Source organism: Papio anubis, chromosome X, assembly GCF_008728515.1.
Source record: "Papio anubis isolate 15944 chromosome X, Panubis1.0, whole genome shotgun sequence".
Classification (NCBI taxonomy): Eukaryota; Metazoa; Chordata; class Mammalia; order Primates; family Cercopithecidae; genus Papio; species Papio anubis.
Genome location: NC_044996.1, coordinates 91626207 through 91648896, shown reverse-complemented (window position 1 = coordinate 91648896; position 22690 = coordinate 91626207). Strand labels below are relative to the sequence as shown.

The following is a 22690-nucleotide window of genomic DNA, read 5'->3' as shown; positions in this document are numbered from 1 at the left end:
GCCACCACAACTCACAAGGAATACTGACAGATAACCACCGATGTTCCCTTAAGGCCCCAAGGTTCTTCAGTCAGCTTGTGCTATATGCTGCCTATCCTTAGCCTCACCTTTCAGGGCAGTAGGCTCTTCTCTGGCCTAGGGGAGGACCGGAAGTTGGATTCTAGGCCATCCAAGAGCCAATGCCTAGAATCTAGGACCTTAAGAGCCTACTTGGTGCTCTACACCCTTGTGGCCAAACTGGTACTTAAGCTTCAAGACAATGTCCCATTTACTTTATCCTCTGCTTTTGTAAAACATAAGCACTCTCTCCTAATAGCCACTGCAGCTTGGAATGTGCATCACCTAAAGCCAGCAAGTCTCAGAGTCTCACCCAAGGCCCTCAATGTAGTACCTGGGCATTATTGTTGGCTATTCAGGGTCCAAGCGCTCTTCATTTAGCAGGTGAAGAATGCAGCCAGAACTGGGTCCTTCCCTTCAAGGCAGCAGGTTTCCTTCTAGCCCCGAGTGTGTCTAGAAATGTGTTTTGGGAGTTAGGGCCTGAAAAAGGAGCCTCACGACTCTTACTGGTGCTCTATCCTGCTGCGGCTGAGCTGGTATACAAGATGCAAGACAAAGTCTTTTCCACTCTTCCCTCTCCTGTCTTCAAGCAGAATGAAGGGGTCTCTTTTGGAGCCACAAGCTGTGGAGCCTGGGGTTAGAGGAGGGGTGATGCTAGCACTCACTTAACTGCCCCAGCTGGTGTCTCAGTAGGTTGTGTGCCCCCTAAGTCCACTGTCTCTGGGCCCAGTTCAGCACTAGGCCCCTACTAGGAGTTGCTGTCCTTGTGTCTAGGCTGTCTTTCAAGTTTATTTGGAGCCCTAAAGCACTTTAGCCCATGGTGGCAAGGCTTGCAGGAGCTCAAGTGCCAACTGCTGACATGCTGACATGGGTAATTCATGTGTAGCTAGGACTGTTTTGAATGCTTCCTCCATATGCAGGCATCAGCCGAGTTTGGTTCAGTTTTTTTTTTTGTTGTTTTTTTTTGTTTGTTTGTTTTTTAGTGCTCTAAGAGGGCAACACTGAGGTCAATGCCTCACAATAGCTGCGCTCTCCCTCCCCTAACACAAAGAAATGCTCTTGCACACCGTGCCTCCTCTGCTGGGGGCAGACTTGGAGGGTGGAATAGGGGTGGTGTCAGCAATTCAAGACTGTTCTTTCAGTGCCTCTTTCATTGATATGAACTTAAAACCAGGTACAGAGCTTTTGGTTCTTTTGAAGGTGCTTATTTGTGTGTAGATGGTTGTTAAATTGGTGTCCTTCCTAGGGGTACGATTGGTGGAGCTTTTTATTCCACCATCTTGCTTCACCCCTCTTCCAGCCACTGAGTTTGGAGGCAAGCTAGTCACGGTTGCCTTTAGTGAGGGAAGTGTCTATGCGGGGTGGGCACAGTAGCTAGTCTGTGGTGGTCCCCGGGAGTGATCTTCATTTGAGCCCATTGAGGGTGCCCACTTTCTCAGCCTGTGATGCTCCAGGGAAAAAAGAGGCTAGAGAGAAGTTTGGGAGTGGACTGGGACAAGAGCTAGTCTTAGTGCATGGAAAAGACAAAACAATTCTATATTTCAAGGAAGACCCAGTGGGGTACATGTTAAAGGGGGTTGGAGAGAGTGGACCTGAGGAGTACTGGAGGGGCTGGGCACTTGGAGTGCATGGGGTCCAAGGCAGGACCACCTTTCCTTAGGCTGAGGGAGGAGGTGTATGGGGATGTGGACCCTGTAGAAGGGTGGGGTGGGCAGTCAAAGTGTCCCTGGCTCTGTGCTCTTAATTCTCTCCTTGAGTCAGGTAGGTAGGATGGAATGACTGCTGAGGTGACTGGGAGAGGTTGGTGAGCAAGGTCCTGCCCGTGGGTTATGTGATAGGAAGTGGGGGCCCCGGTGGGCATGGGATCAGGGAAAGGTAGGCATGAATTTCCTGGGAGCTCTCACCAGCCCAGGTGTGGGAGGTGTGCAGAAGCCACTGGGTTCCGCTCTTGGATTGGGCAGTTGTAGTGTGGGTGACACAGGCCTTTTTGAACTGTACCAGAGTGCCAGCATTAGTGGAGACAGAGAATGCAATTGCACATGTGAATTAATTCAAAGGCTGGAATGGAGGGGAAGAACAGGATGTCCTCCCATCTCCTCTTTCCCCCTGAGAAGGAAGAGGCAATGTCCAGCCTTGTGGTCAGAGAGTGCCTGAAGGGCAGAGAGGAGCAAAAGCCTGTGACCCTGGGCAGAGCCTCCTTCAGCTTCAGGGGAGCACAGACCCTCAGCCAGCGCAGACATCCCTGAGCTGAGCTGAGACTGGTCCTGAGGGACCTTCCTAGCCTCCCTCCCCTTCCCTCAGCTGTCCCAGCCCGGAGGCTCAGCAGAGGGAGGAATGGAGTGGGGGAGGGGAGTCAGCAGCCAATCACATCCAGGACAGCCCAAGGCATCTGTACCTGGTGTAACCAATCCCCTCTGAATAAACAACTCACTCTGCTTAGGCTCCCTCCTCCTCTCCCTGCTCTGCCCAGCAACAGCAGAAAGGTTTTAGGAGGAGAGGGAGGCCCTGCAACTCCCAGCCCCTGGCAGCAAAGAGCTGGGCCCCAGGCTCACTCTATACAGGGAGGTTAAAACAATACTTGAAGTTCCTGCAGCCCAGGCAAAATATCCCTAGGGACCCTTAAGGCTGTGCAAGCCCAACTCTCTCACAGACAGGAACTCACATATTGCAGAGATCCTGATCCTTGGAGTGCTGGGCTACAAGCCTGTCTCATTCCCTCCACAGCTCTGGGGCAGGCCCCGGGATGAAGGTCTGAATGGCAGAGACGTGGTTCTGGTGAAGGAGATGGACAGTGAGCAAACAGTCACACACATGCCTGTTTAGAAACAGTGAGAAGTCCTGGAGTCCTGGGAAACAAAGCACAGTGTTATGCAGGAAAATAAGAGGGGACCTGATTTAGATTGGCTTTCACAGTCCTTCTTGGTTTTACTTTTTTTTTTTTTTTGTCCAGATTTACGATGGCTATTTCATTCACTATTTTGCCCCCAGAGGCCTTCCACCTATGGAGAAGAATGTGGTTTTTGTTATTGATGTAAGCGGCTCCATGTTTGGTACCAAGATGGAACAGGTAACAAGGATCCTGGAAGCCTTTCTTAGTCCTAGTATCAGAAGACCCAGAAAGCAGAGAGTGTGGTAACAATGGGACCCTGGGAGGAGAGATTCCACCATCCCATGACCCTTGAGTCTTACAGGCTTGGGCCTACCCTACGGTCCTGGTATCTTACCTAACAGGAGCCTGTGGACCTGGAGCCACAGAGTCCTAAGAACATTGACACATTGGTCAATGTGAAACCATTGAGACCCTCAACCACAAAAGCCCAGGGTCATATAGGACCCTCAAGCTAGAGCACCCTAGGATCCCAGAATCCAGAAGCAAGAAAACCTTAGGTCACAGAGACTCTGAGTCTTCCTGAGGCCACAAGGTTTTGGGTCTTTGCTATTTTTTTTTTTTTACTTTAAAGGCCTAATAGTATAGAGTAGTGGCATTATAGAGTTAGAAACTATAGAGTCAGGAGCAATATCAATTTTAATCTTGTTGCACTTCTACCACTGTGCCCATGGGTCAGAGTTCTGAGGCCGTAGACCAAGCACGCTTTGACTTTAGCCCTTGAATCCATAAAGTTCTGCAAGCAGCATTTCATACCATAATACCCTGGAGCTTTTTGTTCTGGTGTCTTGCAATTATATAACTTTTGCTCCTTAATCTTTCAATCACATAGCCCTTGGGACCTAAGGCTGAGTTTGTTTTACCAGAGTCGAGCAACCTGGGGAAAAATGGGTAGTACCCCAAGCCAGCTCCCCAGCCCCAGTGTAGCAGGAGGGATCTCCCCAAATCCAGCCCTTTCTTGCCTTTTTGTCTCAATCAAGAGGGGTAAAATCTCAGAAACACTTGTAAAGTTTCTATATCAGGGACATCAATTCACTAAAAGACTGAGACCTCCTCATAAGAGTATAGAATGCTTCCTCTCACTCCACACATTATCACCACATCAACTGGGCTCCTCGACAATAATGGAAAGTTACAGCTGATAGAACTACAAGCCCAAACCCTATTTAAGAAAATGTTACTAGGGAAAACCAAAGACAACAGAAGCAACAAAAATACGGACACTAGAAGTAATTTTGGCCAGGCACGGTGGCTCCTGCTTGTAATCCTAGCACTTTGGGAAGCTGAGGTAGGCAGATCACTTGAGCCCAGGAGTTTGAGACCAGCCTGGGCAACATGGCAAAACCCTGTCTCTACTAAAAATACAAAAATTAACAAGGTGTGGTGGTGCACACCTGTAGTCCCAGCTACTCAGGAGGCTGCCTTTGGAAAATGGCTTGAGCCCAGCGAGTGGAGCTTGCAGTGAGCCAAGATCGCACCACTGCTCTCAGGCTGGGGCAACAGAGCAAGACCCTGTCAAAAAAAAAAAAAAAAGTAGTAATTTTAGCCTCTGACACCTAAAACTGCTCCAAACAGGAAACATTACCTAACTCATAGCCAGATAAACTTAAAACCCCACACTAAATGCCATTTAATTTCCTTTTACCTGATATATCATGTCTGGCTTTCAACCTAAAATGAGAAGGCATGCTAAAAGGAAAAAAAAACACTGTCTGAAGAGAGTAAACAAACATCACAGCCAGACTTCAATATGTTAGAGATGTTGAAATTATCAAACAATTTTATTTTTTATTGAAATTTTTTTTCCAACTTTTATTTTAGGTTCAGTGGATACACGTGCAGGTTTGTTACATGGGTAAATTCAGTATTGCAGGTGTTTGGTGTACAGATTATTTTGTCACCCAGGTAATAAGCACAGTATGTAATATATCATTTTTCAATCTTCACCCTTCTCCAACCTTCCACCCTCAAGGAGGCCTCAGTGTCTGTTGTCCCCTTCTTTGTGTACATGTGTGTTCAATGTTTAGCTCCCACTGATAAGTGAGTACATGTAACATTGGTTTTCTGCTCCTGCATTACCTCACTTAGGATGATTGCCTCCAGTTCCCATCCCTGTTCCCACAAAGGACAGGATTTCATTCTTTTTTATGGCTGCATAGTATTTCATGGTGTATATGTACCACATTTTCTTTATCAAGTCCACTATTGATGGGCATTTAGGTTGATTCCATGTCTCTGCTATTGTGAATTGTGCTGCAGAACGACTTATATTCCTTTGGATATATACCCAGTAATGGGATTGCTGGGTCAAATGGTATTTCTGTTTTTAGATCTTTGAGGAATCGCCACACTATCTTCCACAATGGTTGAACTAATTTACCCTCCCACTGACAGTATATAAGCACTCCCTTTTCTACACAACCTTGCCAGCATCTGTTGTTGTTGTTTTTTAACTATTTAATAGCCATTCTGACTGGTGTGAGATGGTATCTCATTGTGGTTTTGATTTCCATTTCTCTAATGATCAGTGATGTTAAGCATTTTTTTCATATGATTGTTGTCCACATGTATGTCTTCTTTTCAGAAGTATCTGTTCATATCCTTTGCCAATTTTTTAATGGGTCAAACCAAGAATTTTTAAACCCATGATTAATATGCTGTGGAAACTAATGATAGAGTGCACCACAAATAAGGACAACACATGGTAATGTAAGCAGAGACATGAAAACCCTAGGAAAATAAAAAGGAAATACTGGATATCAGAAATACTGTAACAGGAATGAAGAATCCCTTTGATTCACACATCAGTAGACTGGACATGGTTGGGTAAAGAATCAATGAGCTTGAAGATACATTCATAGAAATTCCTGAAGCTAAAAAACAAAAATAAAAAAGAATTTTAAGAAACACCCTAGAATATTCAAGAATTGTGGAACAATTTTAAAAGTGTTACATATGCATCATGGAAATAATAGAAGGAGAAGAAAGAGAGAAAGGAACAGAAGAAATACTTGAAGTAATAATAGATACAAATTTTCCAAAATGAATTATGCACACCAACCTCAGGTCCAAGAAGCTTAGGAGAACACAAAGCAGGATAAATACTAAACAATCTACACCTAGGCATATCATATTCAGACAGCAGAAAAATCTTTTAAAAAGCCAGAGTAAAAAGTACCTTACCTATAGAAGAGCAAAGATGGGAACTATATCAGACTTTTCTTCAGAAACCATGGGAGCAAGAAGAAAGTAGAGTGAAATACTACAAGTGTTGAAGGGAAAAACCCACCAGCCTAGAATTCTGTATACATCAAAATGATTATTCCAAAGTAAAGAAAAATAAAGACTTTCTCAAACAAACAAAAATTTTGGGAATTGTCACCAACAAACTTGCTTTGCAAGAAATGTTAAAAGAAGTTCTACATAGAGGAAGAAAATGATATATCTCAGATACTTGGATCTACATAAAGAAAGGAAAAGTGTTAGAGAAGGAATAAAGGAAGGTAAAATAAAATACTTTAGTTTTCTTATTAGCTGACCTAACAGATAATATTTTTCAAAATAATAATAAACAATAATGTATTTAGTGAATGTAGCTTATGAATAAGTGAAATTGGTTAATGAGAGTAATATTGTATAGGATGGGAGGGAATAATTGGGAATACTCTGTTACAAGGTACTTGCACTATGCATAAAGCTGTATAGTGTTATTTGAAAGTGGATTTGGATTGGTTGTAAATGTATACTGTAAACTCTAGGGGAACTGCTAAAATGTTTGAAGTCTAATGCATATGCTAAGAGAGAAGATAAAACAGGATCATGTAAAATGTCCAATTAAAACTAGAGAAGCCAGAAAATAAGTGGAAGACATAAGAATAAAGAATTTTAAAAGAAGAGAAAACATTTACAACTATGGCAAATATTAAACCAACTATGTCAGTAACGACTGTAATCATAAATGGTTTAAATATACCAATTAAAAGACAGAGACTCTCAGTGTGGATAATAAAATAAGACCCAATTGTAGGTTGTTTATAAGAAAACCACTTTAAATATAAAGACACAGAGACAGACCAACGAAACAGAAAGTTAACAAGGATATCCGGGAATTGAACTCATCTCTGCAGCAAGCAGACCTAATAAGACATCTATAGAACTCTCCACCCCAAATCAACAGAATATACATTCTTCTCAGCACCACATCACACTTATTCCAAAATTGACCACATAAGGTGGAAGTAAAGCACTCCTCAGCAAATGTGCAAAGACAGAAATTATGGCAAACTGTCTCTCAGACCACAGTGCAATCAAACTAGAACTAAGAACTAAAACTCAATCAAAACTGCTCAACTACATGGAAACTGAACAACCTGCTCCTGAATGACTACTGGAGTACATAACAGAAATGAAGGCAGAAATAAGATGTTCTTTCAAGAACCAATGAGAACAAAGGGCTGTACACCAGAATCTCTGGGACACATTTAAACAGTGTGTGGGGAGTGTGGCACTAAGTACAAGAAAGCTTAGGAAAAGATCTAAAATTGACACTCTAAACCACAATTAAAAAGAACTAGAAGCAAAACAAACACATTCAGAAAGCTAGCAGAAGGCAAAGAAATAACTAAGATCAAAGAGCAGAACTAGAAGGAGATAGAGACGCAAAAACCCTCCAAAAAAATCAATGAATCAGGAGTTGGTTTTGAAAAGATCAACAAAATTGACAGACCGCTAGCAAGACTAATAAAAGAAAGAAAGAGAAGAATCAAATAGATGCAATAAAAATGATAAAGGGATATCACCACCGACCCACAAATACAAACTACCATCAGAGAATACTATAAACACCTCTCATAAATAAACTGGAGAAAATCTAGAAAGGAAATGGATAATTTCCTGGGCCTTACACTCTTCAAGACTAAACCAGGAAAGTTGAATCCCTGAATAGACCAATAGCAGGCTCTGAAATTGAGGCAATAATTAATAGCCTACCAACCAAAAAAGTCCAGGACCCAGATGGATTCACAGCTGAATTCTACCAGAGTACAAGGAGGAGCTGGTACCATTCAGCCCTGAAACTATTCAATCAATAGAAAAAGAATCCTCCTAACTCATTTTATAAGGCCAACATCATCCCTATTAAAAGCCTGACAGAGATACAACAAAAATTTTAGAATAATATCCTAGTGAACATGATGCAAAATCCTCAATAAAATGCTGGCAAACCAGTTCAGGAGCACATCAGCTTATCCACCATGATCAAGTGGGCTTCATATAGGATGCAAGAGGCTGGTTCAACATTGTAATCAATAAACATAATCCAGCATACTTAATAGAACCGAGGCCGAACTACATGATTATCTCCAATAGATGCAGAAAACTTTGACAAATTCAACGGCTTCATACTAAGCGGCTCAATAAATTGGTATTGATGGGCATTACCTCAAAATAATAAGAGCTATTTGTAATAAAGCCACAGTAGTCATACTGAATGGGCAAAACTGGAAAAATTCCCTTTAGAAAACTGGCATAAGACAGGGATGCCTCTCTGCCCTCCTATTCAACATAGTGTTGGAAGTTCTGGCTAAGGCAATCAGGCAAGAAAGAAATCAGGGGTATTCGATTAAGAGGAAGAATATCAAATTGTCCCTCTTACTTGAATTAGCATGATTGTATATTTTGGTATTGTCTCAACCCAAAATCTCCTTAAAGCTGTTAACAACTTCAGCAAAGTCTCAGGATACAAAATCAATGTGCAAAATCACAAGCATTCTTATACACAGTAACAGACAAACAGAGAGCCAAATCATGAATGAACTTCCATTCACAATGCTTCAAAGAGAATAAAATGCCTAGAATCAGCACAGGGATGAAAGGACCTCTCAAGAGGGAACTACAAGAGCCACTGCTCAGTGGGAAATATAAAGAGGACCTAAAACAAATGGAAGAACATACCATGCTCATGGATAGGAAGAATGTATCATGAAAGTATTTTTACCCAAAGGTTATAGATTCAATGCCATCCCCATCAAGCTACCAATGAAGGAGTTTCTTTACAGAATTGGAAAAAGAAACCTTTAAAGCTCATATGGAACCAAAAACCCCAGCATCTCCATGACAATCCTAAGGTAAGGACAAAGCTGGAGGCATCAACACCTGACTGGGCTATACTACAAGAGGCTACAGTAACTAAAACAGCATGGTACTGGTACCAAAACAGAGATATAGAGCAATGGAACAGAACAAGAGTCCTCAGAAATAATACCACACATCTACAGCCATCTGATCTTTGACAAACCTGGGAAGAGAAACAAGAAATGGAAAGGATTCCCCACAATAAATGGTGCTGGGAAAACTGGCTAGCCATAAGTAGAAAGCTGAAACTGGATCCTTTTCCTTACTCCTTATCTGAAAATTAATTCAAGATGGATTAGAGACTTAAATGTTAGACTGAAAACCATAAAATCCTAGAAGACAACCTAGGTAATTGCCATTCAGGACATAGGCATGGCGAGGCTTCATGTCTAAAACACCAAAAAGCTTAATGGCAGCAGCCAAAATTGACAAATGGGATCTCATTAAACTAAAGGCTAAGCAAAAGAAACTACCATCAGAGTGGTGGGCAACCTACAGAATGGGAGAACATTTTTGCAATCCCTATTCATCCCCTGACAAAGAGATAATATCAGGGAATACAAAGAACTCGAAACGGAATTTATAAGAAAAACAAACAGCCATCAAAAAGTGGGCAAAAGGATATGAACAGACATTTCTCAAAAGAAGACATTCATACAATAGCAACAGACACATGAAAAATGCTCATCATCATGGCCATCAAATGGAAATCAAGGCACGTGGAGATGCCATCTCACGGAATTAGAATGGCGATCATTAAAAGTCAGGAAATAACCAGGTGCTGGAGAGGATGTGGAGAAATACAAGACACTTTACACTGTTGGTGGGATTGTAAACTAGTTCAACATTATGGAAAACCGTGGCGATTCCTCAAGGATCTAGAACTAGATGTACCATATGACCCAACCATCCCATTACTGGGTATATACCCAAAGGATTATAAATTATGCTGCTATAAAGACCACATGCACCCGTATGTTTGTTGCTTGCTATTCTAATAGCAAAGACTTGGGAGTCCTTTAAATGTCCATCAGTGACAGGGTGGATTAAAATGTGGCACATATACACCCATGGAATACTGGCCATAAAAAGGATGAGTTTGGAGTCCTTTGTAGGGACATGGATACGGCTTCAAGGCTCATCATTCTTGTAAATATCACAAGAACAGAAACCCAAACACGCATGTTCTCACTCATAGGTGGGAACTGAACAATGAATCACTTGGACTCAGGAAGAGAACATCACACACACGGGGGAGGGCCTATCACGGGGGAGGGAGGGGAGGGATTGCATTGGGAGTTATACCTGATGTAAAATGGCAGTTGATAGGTGCAGCGAAGACCAACATGGCACAAATATACATGTCTTAACAAACTCCACACGTTATGCACATGTACCTACAACTTAGAAGTATAATAATAATAAAATAAATTAAAAATAATAATAAATAAAAAAAAAATAGTAAAATAAGAGAAATAAGAATTCCCCTTTTAATAGAAAACTCCTATCAGCTAGAAACAGATGGAATGACCCAAATTGTTTCTCCTTTAAAACAGATGCTAAGAAAATTTGTCATCACTGAACCATGTTAGAATAAATTGATGCTTTTGTCTAAAGAAAGAACAGTAAAGATGTGAATAAATAAAGGGAAGTTGGAGAGGAGTATGTTATCTAAAGAGCACAAAAGAGCAAGGTTTATGGAGTTAAACTGGAATCTGAGTTTTCTAGGGGCTGGTGAGACTAGCCTGGAAGAAATGGACAGTGAGGCAGAAGAGCAGATTACAGCAGAACTAAAGCATGGAAAGTCATTGAAAGGCAGCTATAAAGACCTGGGATCATAAAGGTCCTAAACATTAGAATTCTGGAATCATTGAATCCTGGGTCATGGAGCCCAGGAACCATATAGCAAATGAATTCTAGAGCTCTAAAAACATGGAGCTTGAACCTTTTAGACCATCAGCGTCCAATATGACTTTTGTGATGACAGAAATGACCTAAAATTCTGTGCTATCTCATATAGTAGCCACTGGCAACATGTGGCTATTGAACACTTGAAATGTGGCTACTGCAAGTAAAGAATTAAATGTTTAAATTTTTCTTTAATTTTAGCTAGTTTATATTCAAATATAAGTAGCTACATGTGACTATTATTAGCTACCATATTAAACAGTGCAGTTCAATGCCTTGGAACCCATATTTTCACCTGAGAATCCTAGATTCACAGAGTCCTGCAGTCAGAGGGTCTTAAAACCATATAACACTTAGATTTTAATGCCTTGTGTAGAAAAAGCCTTTCAATCTCATAGACCTCAAGTCTTGTCCCATTCCCTTCATTTCATCCATATCCCACAGACTAAAAAGGCCATGAATGTGATCCTCAGTGACCTTCGAGCCAATGACTACTTCAACATCATATCCTTTTCTGACACAATTAATGTCTGGAAAGCTGGAGGCTCTATCCAGGCCACCATCCAGAATGTCCACAGTGCCAAGGACTACCTGCATCGCATGGAAGCTGATGGTTGTAAGTGTTAGATCTACCCACTCAAATGGGCAGGCTGTGGTGATATGGGAAATTCCTGAAATCCTCTCTTCATTTCCCCATCCTCCTCAACTCTCACAGTGCCTGAAATATCAAGACTACATTTCACACAAATGTGGTCCTTGGTCCTCTGTGTTCTCCCATCACCCTTTCCTTGTAGAAAGAGCACAGCTGATTCTCCATGTGTCTTAGGACACATTTCTTTTTGGCCTCAGTTTCCTCCTCTTTAAAGCAAACACTTGAAAGAATTTGCTAAACTTTCTTTAAATCAATAATCTAGATATTTATTTCCAAGCATTTGAGGAAGCTGCTGCCCTGATTCTAGCTTTTGAGCAATCATCTCTGACAACTACTGAATTCTCCTCTATCCACTGCCTCCTGTCAACTCTGTCCTTTCTTCCCCTGTAGCAAGAAGAAGGCGGGGGGGTGCTATCCTTGGGAACCTGCCAGTCTCACTGGGGAATGAGACATCTCCCCCCTCGACCCTGCACCACCAAGGAAACAGACAAAGAACAGTGTGAGACAGAGAGTGATAAAAGCCAAGGACATGTGGGCCTCAATGTCAGATCTCAGCAAGTCTGGGTGGGAGTGGAGAAGTTGGGAAGGAGAAACAGTGGATACTGCCTGAGCAAAGATAAGGAGCTGCGAGCCTGGGAGGTTGGTGAGGTGCCCAGTTTGTCTGCAATGGGGGTAGAAGTGACCAGAGAAGATGGTCTCACAATCTATTCCCCAATTAGGGACCGACATCAACTCAGCTCTGCTGGCAGCTGCTTCAGTGCTGAACCATAGCAACCAGGAGCCTGGGAGGGGCCCCAGTGTGGGGAGGATCCCTCTTATCATCTTCCTGACAGATGGGGAGCCCACGGCTGGCGTGACGACCCCCAGTGTGATCCTCTCCAATGTCCGTCAGGCAGTAGGCCACAGGGTATCCCTTTTCACCTTGGCCTTTGGGGATGATGCTGACTTTACACTGCTGCGCCGCCTGTCCCTGGAAAACCGGGGAATAGCCCGGCGCATATATGAGGACACTGATGCGGCCTTACAGTTGGAGGGCCTCTATGAGGAGATCTCCATGCCTCTGCTGGCAGATGTGCGTCTGAACTACCTGGGTGGCTTGGTTGGGGCCTCCCCTTGGGCTGTTTTCCCCAATTACTTTGGTGGCTCAGAGCTGGTTGTGGCAGGACAGGTACAGCCAGGCAAACAGGAACTGGGCATCCACCTGGCAGCCCGTGGCCCCAAGGATCAGCTTCTTGTGGCCCGCCACAGTGAAGGGGCCACCAACAACAGCCAGAAGACCTTTGGTTGCCCAGGGGAGCCAGCCCCCAATGTGGCCCACTTCATCCGCCGCCTCTGGGCCTACGTCACCATTGGAGAGCTGCTGGATGCACGCTTCCAAGCTCGTGACACCACCATTCGCCACCTGCTGGCTGCCAAAGTCCTCAACCTGTCCCTTGAATACAACTTTGTCACACCTCTGACTTCGCTGGTCATGGTGCAACCCAAGGAGGCCAGTGAGGAGACCAGGAGACAGACCTCCACCTCTGCTGGGCCAGACACCATAATGCCCTCATCCAGCAGCAGGCATGGCCTAGGGATAAGCACGGCTCAGCCAGCCTTGGTGCCCAAGGTCATTTCCCCCAAATCAAGGCCTGTGAAACCAAAGTTCTACTTATCCTCAACTACTACTGCCTCTACCAAGAAGATGCTAAGTTCCAAAGAGTTGGAGCCATTGGGAGAGAGCCTTCATACCCTATCAACGCCTACATACCCAAAGGCCAAAACTCCAGCACAACAGGATTCTGGCACCTTGGCCCAGGCAACTCTCAGGACAAAACCTACCGTTCTTGTGCCCTCAAATTCTGGTACTCTGTTGCCTCTGAAGCTCAGCACTCTATCACACCAGAATCTTGATATATTACCCATGAACTCCAAGACACAAGTCTCACCTCTGAAACCTGGCATCCCAGCCTTGCCCAAAGCTGACACTGTGAAACATGTTACTCCACTGCATTGCAGACCTGGTGCTCCATCACACCCCCAACTTGGGGCACTCACATCACAGTCACCTAAAGGCCTGCCACAGTCAAGACCTGGAGTCTCTACACTTCAGGTTCCCAAGTACCCACCACACAGCAGACTTAGGGTTCCTGCTCCCAAGACCCGAAACAACATGCCACACCCCAGGCCTGGAATCCTCTTGCCCAAGACCCCTAAAGTCTCATTATCTCTTAAACCAAGTGCCCCACCACACCAAATTTCCACAAGCATATCAATTTCCAAGCCTGAGACCCCAAATCCCCATATGCCCCAAACCCCACTACCTCCTAGACCTGACAGACCAAGGCCCCCACTTCCTGAGAGCCTAAGCACATTTCCAAATACAATCTCAAGTTCCACAGGTCCCAGCAGTACCACAACCACCTCTGTCCTTGGAGAACCCCTCCCCACGCCTTTTACTCCCACTCTGCCCCCTGGAAGGTTCTGGCATCAGCATGATCTGCTCCCGGGTCCCCAGAGGACCAGACAAGTTCTGGGACCATCTAGGCCAGGAGTTCCAACAATGAGCCTACCCAACAGCTCCAGGCCTACACCAGAAGGCAGCCCTCCAAACCTGCCAATCTTGCTGCCTTCTAGCATCCTCCCTGAGGCCATCAGTCTGCTCCTTCTCCCCGAGGAGCTACAGCTGCTGTCTGAATCAATGGTGGAATCCAAGTTCGTGGAGTCCTTGAACCCACCAGTTTTCTATACCCTCCTCACTCCTGATGAAGATGGTGAGTGCCATGGGTGAGGGGTCGAGCCATGAGGGTGAGCTATGAATGGACAGTACTAGGAGCTGGGAATCTACAAGGCTTATGTAGACTCCAGTGATGGGACAGCTGCTTCCTTGCTTGATTGCTTGCTTGCTTTGGGACTTTGGACCAGTTACTTAACTTATCTGGGCCTCAGTATACATGCACGGAATTAGAGGCCTTGGGAGAGGAGGAGTGTTGAGGCTGGGAAGGCTGAACAGAAACAAATTGGCCAAGGGTTAGCTTTGACATTTGCTTTGTTCGACAAGAGAATTGTTGATGCTTCCCAAGCAGGGGAGGAATGCATCATTGGACAAGGCAGGTCTTATTGGTTTTTCTGTGCTCTGTGAATAGTCCTGCTTAATGACAGGGGTAGAAGAATTGGGGAAGATAATTAAAATTATCTTTAATTTCCAAAAAAACTATGAAATAATAAGTTAACATTTGTCAGCTCTTCCTATGCACAAGTACTGCTCTGCATATTGTACTTGTCCCTCATTTAATCCTCACAAGAAACTGTTGACATCTTCATTTTACACGTGAGGAGAATGAAGCACAGAGAGGTAAAATAAATTTCTCAATGTCACACAGCTAGTCAGAGAGTTGAACTCATACAATCTGGTCACAGAATGAATGTGATTCACCACTCCAGTATCCTGCCTTCCTAAGAGAAGGAGTGACATTTCCTAGGTGACCTTATAGGGCAGGATTAGAACACATTGAGGGTGCCTAAATCACAGGGATGCAAATTTGGGTATGACATCCTCTACATGCCTCTCTCCTCAGGCACCCCTCCAATATCCTATCCACCCTGAGTTATTGACAATGCTACCTCTAATATATTTACCAAATCCATCCACTTCCCACCACCCCAAATGTCACTGTGCTACAGCAAACCACCATTGTGTCTCACCTAGAAAACTGTTCCAGCCTCCTCACTGGTTTCCCTGCTTCCTCTCCTGTCCTGCTACAGGCCAATCTCTCCCAGCAGCCAAAGGGATCCTTTAAAGACACAAATCATGTCATGCCCTTTCCCTACTTAAAATCCCTCAAGGGTTTCCCATCATACTTAGAATGAAGTTAAAAGTCCTCTTCATGGCCAACAGGCTCTGCGTGATCTGCTGCCTACCCCCCTTCCTCTATGACCTCACCCTCTCCCACCCATTCTCTGAACTCCAGCCCCACTGGTCTCTACTTTGCTCCTCCAATGAACACCCTACCCCATCTTCACCCAGGGACTTTTTTCAAGCTACTCTCTCTGCTTCATAATCACCTGACCAGCTTTGTCCTACCCCTTCCTGCTGCCCTCATCCCTTCCATTACCCTTCAAACTCCAGCTCATGCCTTAGATCTCAGCTCAGATCTCCTTACCCACCCTCCCCCAAGCAGGCTACTTCAGGTCTCTGTTTAACTCCTTCGGTCACCCCATTATTTTTTTCTAATAACATTTATCACCATTTGTGATAAATTATGATTTCATTCATGTCTGCCACCCCCTACTAAATTATGAGCTTCACCAGGTCAGAAACTATGTCTCTAGTTTTCACCACCATATACCTGATACCTAAGCAATGCCTGAATGAATGAATGGACAAATGAATGTACAAATTCTATAAGGAAGAACTTTGAACATATCTGAGCTTGAAAGATTAAGAGGCTGTGGAGAGCATAAGGTCCCAGTCCTGGAGATGGGCAGGTCAGCCTGCAGAGCCAGTGAGGGCTCTCCTTGTCAGAGGATTGTGAGCTTTTGCCCTGGGAATTTGAAGAGTTTTCTTATTTCTTTTGTGCTTGGCAGGAAGTCCAAACTGGGATGGCAATTCTGAGGAGATCCTGGGAGGAGCTGGAGGCAGCATGGAATCTCAAGGAAGTTCTGTGGGGTTAGCAAAAGGTGAGCAAGGAGCTCCCCTGACACAGATCCCCTGGGCCTTCATTTCCATTCCATTAGAATTCTTATTGACATTGTGGGAGCCCAGAGGGAGGTAATGTATTAGTTTTCTATTGTTGTGTAACATTTACCACAAATTTAGTGGCTTAAAACAACACCAATTAATAATCTCACAGTTCTGTAAGTCAGTAGTCTAGAAATAGCTTAGTTAGATTCTCTGCTCAGGGACTCACAAGACTGAAATCATGGTGTCTGTCACACTGAGCTCTCATCCTCTTCCACACTCATTCACTTTGTTAGCAGAATTTAGTTATTTGTGTTGCTGGGACTGAGGTCCCTGTTTACTTGCTGGCTGTTGGCTGGAGGATCACTGTCAGCTGCTAGAGGTTACCTGGGGCCACTCTCAGTACCTAAAAATCTCCTGCATTCCTTGCCATGTAGTCCCCCTCCATCTTCAAAGGCAGCCATGGAGCATTCCCCTAATGCCAAACCCTTCTCACATTTTAAATTTCTCTGACACCTCTGTCTCTGACCTCTAGATGCAAATTTTAAGGGCTTACATGATTAGGTCAGGCCCACCTGGATAATATACTCTTCATAAGGTCAATAGGGTCACATGAAATAACCTATTTCTGGGAGGATATTTCATGATATTCACAGCTCTGGGGATTTTACAGAGTGTGTACACCAAGGGATCCTGGGGGCCATCTTAGAATTCTATCTACCACAGGCAGAGAGCAAGAGAAAATAGCATTTGGGCTGGCCTTGAAGGATAACTAGAAATTCATCCTTGGTAGTTAAGGGAAAGGAAAACATTCCAGGTGGCAGGAAAAACAGGAGTAAAGGGTCCCTAGGAAGAGAAGGTAGGACACTCATAACAATAGTTTGGTTGGGCTAGAGCCTAAAGACTGGAGAGCTAGGCAGGGACTAGATTTCAGAAAAGCCTTAAATGCTGAACACAGGAATTTGGCCTTTATCTGGGAGGAGGTCCCAGAATTCCTAGGGATGTGATAGATTAGTCCCTTCCCAACACAGTCTCTCTCTCCTTTGCAGGCACATTGCCTAGCATCTTCACCTTCTCCTCCTCAGGTAAGCCAGTCACCCCCATGGCTTCCCTCTTTGAGTACAGGGCAGCTTGTGCACTGGGACTGGGGCTGGGGAAATAGACATAACCTCTTCCCTTTCCCTACTCTCTCTTCCCCTCTCCCTTCCATTTATTCCTTTAACTTTAGACTTGTATCTTCTGCCTTGCAGTGGACGGGGACCCCCACTTTGTGATCCAAATCCCACACTCAGAAGAGAAGATCTGCTTCACACTGAATGGGCACCCTGGGGACTTGCTGCAGCTCATAGAGGACCCAAAGGCAGGTACGAGCCCTAAGAACTCCATCCCCATACACCACAGCTGGATATATCCATGTCAATAACCCTAGACATTTGTGGGCTAATACCCCAGACACATAGCAATGCACCTCACTAACACATGGTAACACACAAGAACACACCAAGACACACATGAAAACACACGTGAATACACTCAAACACCAAGATACTCACAGATAAACACACAAAAGGGCATAGAGTAAACTCACACAAATATGATGGAACTTCAAAAAGTTTGTGGTAAAATGGAATTAAACGATAAAAAATTAAAAACATAAACATTATTTCTCAACATAAGCTCCATCAAATACAAGATAAGCAAGGATAGCAGTCATTTAGTCCATCCATAAAGAACTGAGGGTCCTGGGAATTTAACCATGTTAATGTAGTATTTTATACATTATTTAAAAATGAAGAAAACTGGGTGCCCTTTAAAGACTGTTTAAGATCAGGAACCAAAAATAAGTCAGAAGGAGCCAAATCAGGACTGTAAGGTTGATGCCTAATGATTTCCCATCAAAACTCTTGAAAAATTGCCCTTGTTTGATGAGAGAAATGAGCAGAAGCATTGTCATGGTGGAGAAGAATTCTCTGGTGAGGCTTTCCCAGGCATTTTTCTACTAAAGTTTTGGCTAACTTTCTCAAAACATTCTCATAATAAGCAGATATTATCATGCTTTGGCCCTCCAGAATGTCAACTAGCAAAATGTCTTCAGCATCTCCAAAAACCAGTTGCCATGACCTTTGCTCTTGACAAGTCTGCTTTTGCTTTGACTGAACCACTTCTACCTCTTGGTAGCCATTGCTTTGATTGTGCTTTTGTCTTCAGGATCATACCAATCATACCGATAAAGCCACGTTTCATCTTCTGTTATACTTCTTTAAGGGAATGCTTTAGGATCTTGATCCCACTTGTTTAAAGTTTTCATTGAAAGCTCTGCTCTTGTCTGCAGGTGATCTGGGTGCATCTGGTGATGGTTGTGGCACCTGTCGAGTTGAAAGTTTACTCAACTTTAATTTTTCAGTCAGAATTGTGTAAGCTGAACCAACTGAGATGTCTATGGTGTTGGCTATTGTTTCCACTGTTAATTGCCAGTTCTCTTCAATTAGAGCATGAACAAGATGAATTTTTCCTCGGAAATTGATGTAGATGGTCTGCCGCTGCAGGCTTCTTCATCTTCAACATTGTCTCATCCCTTCTTAAAACGAGTTATCCATTTGTAAAGTGCTGCTTTCTTTAGGACATTGTCCTTATAAACTTTTCATAAAACACCAATAATTTTACCATTCTTGCACCCAAGCTTCACCATAAATTGTTCTTCCTTCAATTTTAGCAGAGTTCATGCTGCTCTGATAGGCGCTCTTTTCAAACTGATGTCTTGTCCTTCTCAATGCTTCAAACTAGATCTGGTTCATCTGTGTTGTAACAAATTAGTTTATTTTGGTGCAAAAAATTTTGAAATCCATGCATAGTTTTTCATAAAATGCATTTTCCATGAACTTTTTGAAGACTCCTCATACACACTGTGGTGTGCATATTTTGACACTCCTTCCACCCACAAATATGCAAATATGCACCTAGACACATGGTGACACACAGGACATGCCCAGATATACACAATGGCATGCACATCAACACACTTGGGCATACAAGCACTGAATACCCCCGGGTTAATCCCAATTTCCAGGAATTCAACACATAACAGGCAGCAAACACACTCTGTTACTTTAGTTATATGAAAAACACTGATGCATAGAAATACCCACCAAGTCAAACAATGACACAAATCCAGATGCACACACACTGACACTCCAGATACACATCAGTACACACCAACACATAACCAGGTACACACAACATACACTATTGCACAAAGACATATAACACCAACATATCCAGAGGCACATACATAAATGTACAACCAAATATATGCACTCTAACATACCACCTTCTCCAAACATGCAGATGTACTGATATGCCCAGAGTTACTCATATGAACATAACCAAACACACACATTACACACTCAGAGGCAAACACACATATATATGCAAACAACCACACTGGGGTAAGCATGTGCACACATACTATATGCCCCCACCCCACACACTGCTCAGGAAGCAGCAGCCAGGTGGACCATGGTAAAAGTAGTTCTATCAGGAGCTGGCCCTCTAGCTACAAATCTGCACTACTTCATCTGCCTATGCCGTGGGTGACCATGTAAACGACCATGCAAAAGCCCCCGCTCCAGGCCCACACTCCTCTCCCTCCAGGGCTGCACGTGAGTGGGAAGCTGCTTGGCGCACCACCAAGGCCGGGCCACAAGGACCAGACTCGCACCTACTTCCAGATCATCACAGTCACTACAGACAAACCCCGGGCCTACACTATCACCATCAGCCGCAGTTCTATATCTTTGCGAGGTGAGGGTACCTTGCGCCTGTCCTGGGACCGACCTGCCCTACTGAAGAGGCCCCAGCTGGAGCTCTATGTGGCTGCTGCAGCCCGCCTTACCCTCCGCCTTGGGCCCTACCTTGAGTTCCTAGTCCTCCGGCACCGCTACAGACATCCCAGTACCCTGCAACTACCCCACCTGGGGTTCTATGTGGCCAATGGCTCAGGCCTCAGCCCCTCAGCCCGTGGCCTGATAGGTAAGTGCAGCTGAGGCTGAGAGGGGCCAGGGAGCACCAGCCCCCAAAAAGACTCTGTCAGGGTGAAAGGCACCTATACCCCCAACCAGGAAGAGGAATCAGAGACAGGCTCTTCCCTCGGGGAGCTCCTCATCTTGACAGAGGATAGACCCAGATATGGATACTGAACACAGGAGGGGATCATTGCTGGACAGAAAGCTGCCCAGGGAGCTAGAGAAAACCAGAATGGGGGAACTTGCCCAGCCTCAGAGCTCAAGAAAGACCTCCTGGAAGAGGTAGACACACCCACACTGAGTCTGAAAGGCTAAACAAGAGTGGAGGAAAGGAACAGAAGTTGGAGGAAATGGAGTTGAGTTGTCAGAGTTGAATGCTAGGATGAGGAATTGGGCTTTATCCTGAAAGCAATGAGGAGCCATGAAGGGTTATAAGCAGAAGAGAGACACAGTCATATCTGGGTGTTACAAAGATCCCTCTGGAGACAGCTATGAAGGGAGGTTGCAGAATGCCAGGCTATAGGTCAGGAGACACTGGCAGAACCTAAAGCAGAGGCTCACATCAAAGAGCGACAGTGGGTTGAACAGATATTTTTACCTCCTCTAGGTCTCCTCCCTCCTCTTGTCTCCTTTCTAATCTTCCCTGTCTTCTCCTCCAAGCCTGGCTGTCCCCCTTTCTCTGCCATCTCATCCACTTTGGCTCCCTACTTCCATATTACACTCCAGCCCCATCTGGCTCCTGCACAGTTCCCATAATGCCCAGCCTCTTCCCTCCTCTGGTCCTTTGCTGCCCCTCCTTCTTCCTCCTTTAAATCCCTCTGGATTTCCTGCTGAGCTTCCTTGCAGATCTCTGAGCAGGGACTCAGGCCACCTCCCTGACTAGCACTGCATCTCTCTCCCTCAGGGCAGTTCCAGCATGCAGACATCCGACTGGTGACAGGACCTATGGGGCCATGCTTACGAAGGCACCATGGCCCAGATGTGCCTGTGATTCTAGGCAAGAGGCTGCTGAAGGATTCACCAAGGCTGCTGCCCCGCTGGGCTTCCTGCTGGCTGGTGAAGCGCTCTCATGTAGAGCTGCTTCTGGGCCACCCCTACCTCTCCTATGTCCTGTGATGGCTTCTGAATTCCAGAGCCAGGAGACCCGAATTTGGGAGATCTGGAAACCAGGGCATGGGGTGAGCCAGGGACAGAGACCCAAGGACATGGAAGCACACACAGGGACACACAGACTCACGCATGTTCTAAGGAACACATATACCAGCGTATAAAAATACATAGGCATGCAGAGACATAGAGTCAGGGACTCCTGAATCTTCATTGTCCTTTCCCTGACTCCTATGGCATATTTGAGGTTCTCAGAGTTTCCCTAACAAACCGTGCTCACTCCTACCACTGGACCATTGCATGTGTTTTTCCTTCTGCATGAGACACTCTTCCTTTGTTCCTGTAGGTGAATGTAATTCATCCTTCAAGTCCTTGTTGTTACCTCTTCTAGGAGGCCTTTCCTGATGCCTGCCCTAGATTGAGTTTGGTCCTGTCCTCTGGGTTCTTATAGCCCACCCCCACCCCTCCACGCTCACAGCACTTATACTGTGTAGTAATCATCTGTTTACTTGTCTGGATCCCTGACTTAGACTGTGAGCTCTTTGAGGGCAAGGACATTTTCTGAATCATCTATGTAACCCCAGTGCCTCTCACATAATAGGTGCTTAGTAAATATTCGTTAAAAGAATGAATTAATTAACAAAAAAGGATCCCATAACATAGCAATAGACAGACATATATACATACTCACAACCAAAGACACAGGATCTCACCCAGAAAAACTGTGACAAGGACACAGATATGGATAGAGAATAGAGGGACAGATAAACTTATGGAAACGCAGGAATCACAAGACAAACATGGACATAGGAGTATAGAGACATTAAAAGATGGGGAGAGGGAGCCAGGGTGGCAGCATCAGGGACATAAACTCAGAGAAAAAGGAACAGATGTTCTCTGGCTGCATCTCTGTTTCTTCATGGTTTTCAGTTACTGTCCCTGTTACAAAGAGGCAAAGAGTAAAAAAGGTCACTTAGGTACAGACACAAAATGAGTAATGTAAAGACACTGATATATAACTATATACAAAGAGATAGATAAACACAGAGATTCAGACACAGAAGCAGAGGTATCAAGACACACAGAGACATGGGGACATAGGTAACCAGGGAGACATGGACCAGGACCACTGTCCAAGATGCCAAGGTCAGAGGGGTAGAAACTCAGAGATACACTGACATACTGATTTGCAGACATGAGGCAGAGAATAGGAGAAGAACACAGAAACACAGGGCCAGAGACATATAAAGATGTAGAAACAGAGA

At 44.5% G+C, this 22690-nt stretch overlaps 1 protein-coding gene across 1 annotated transcript in view; it reads left to right on the top strand.

Moving 5' to 3' along the window:
• Positions 1-21617, top strand: part of ITIH6 (inter-alpha-trypsin inhibitor heavy chain family member 6) — a 42896-nt gene extending 21279 nt beyond the window's left edge. The window contains exons 6-13 of the mRNA XM_003917765.3: positions 3008-3124; positions 11429-11600; positions 12356-14389; positions 16203-16295; positions 17346-17381; positions 17547-17660; positions 19948-20325; positions 21223-21617. Of these exons, the coding sequence (XP_003917814.2) occupies positions 3008-3124; positions 11429-11600; positions 12356-14389; positions 16203-16295; positions 17346-17381; positions 17547-17660; positions 19948-20325; positions 21223-21434 (3156 nt within the window). The 3' untranslated portion in view covers positions 21435-21617. The remainder of the gene's footprint in view (positions 1-3007; positions 3125-11428; positions 11601-12355; positions 14390-16202; positions 16296-17345; positions 17382-17546; positions 17661-19947; positions 20326-21222) is intronic.
• The last annotated feature ends 1073 nt before the right edge of the window (positions 21618-22690 follow it).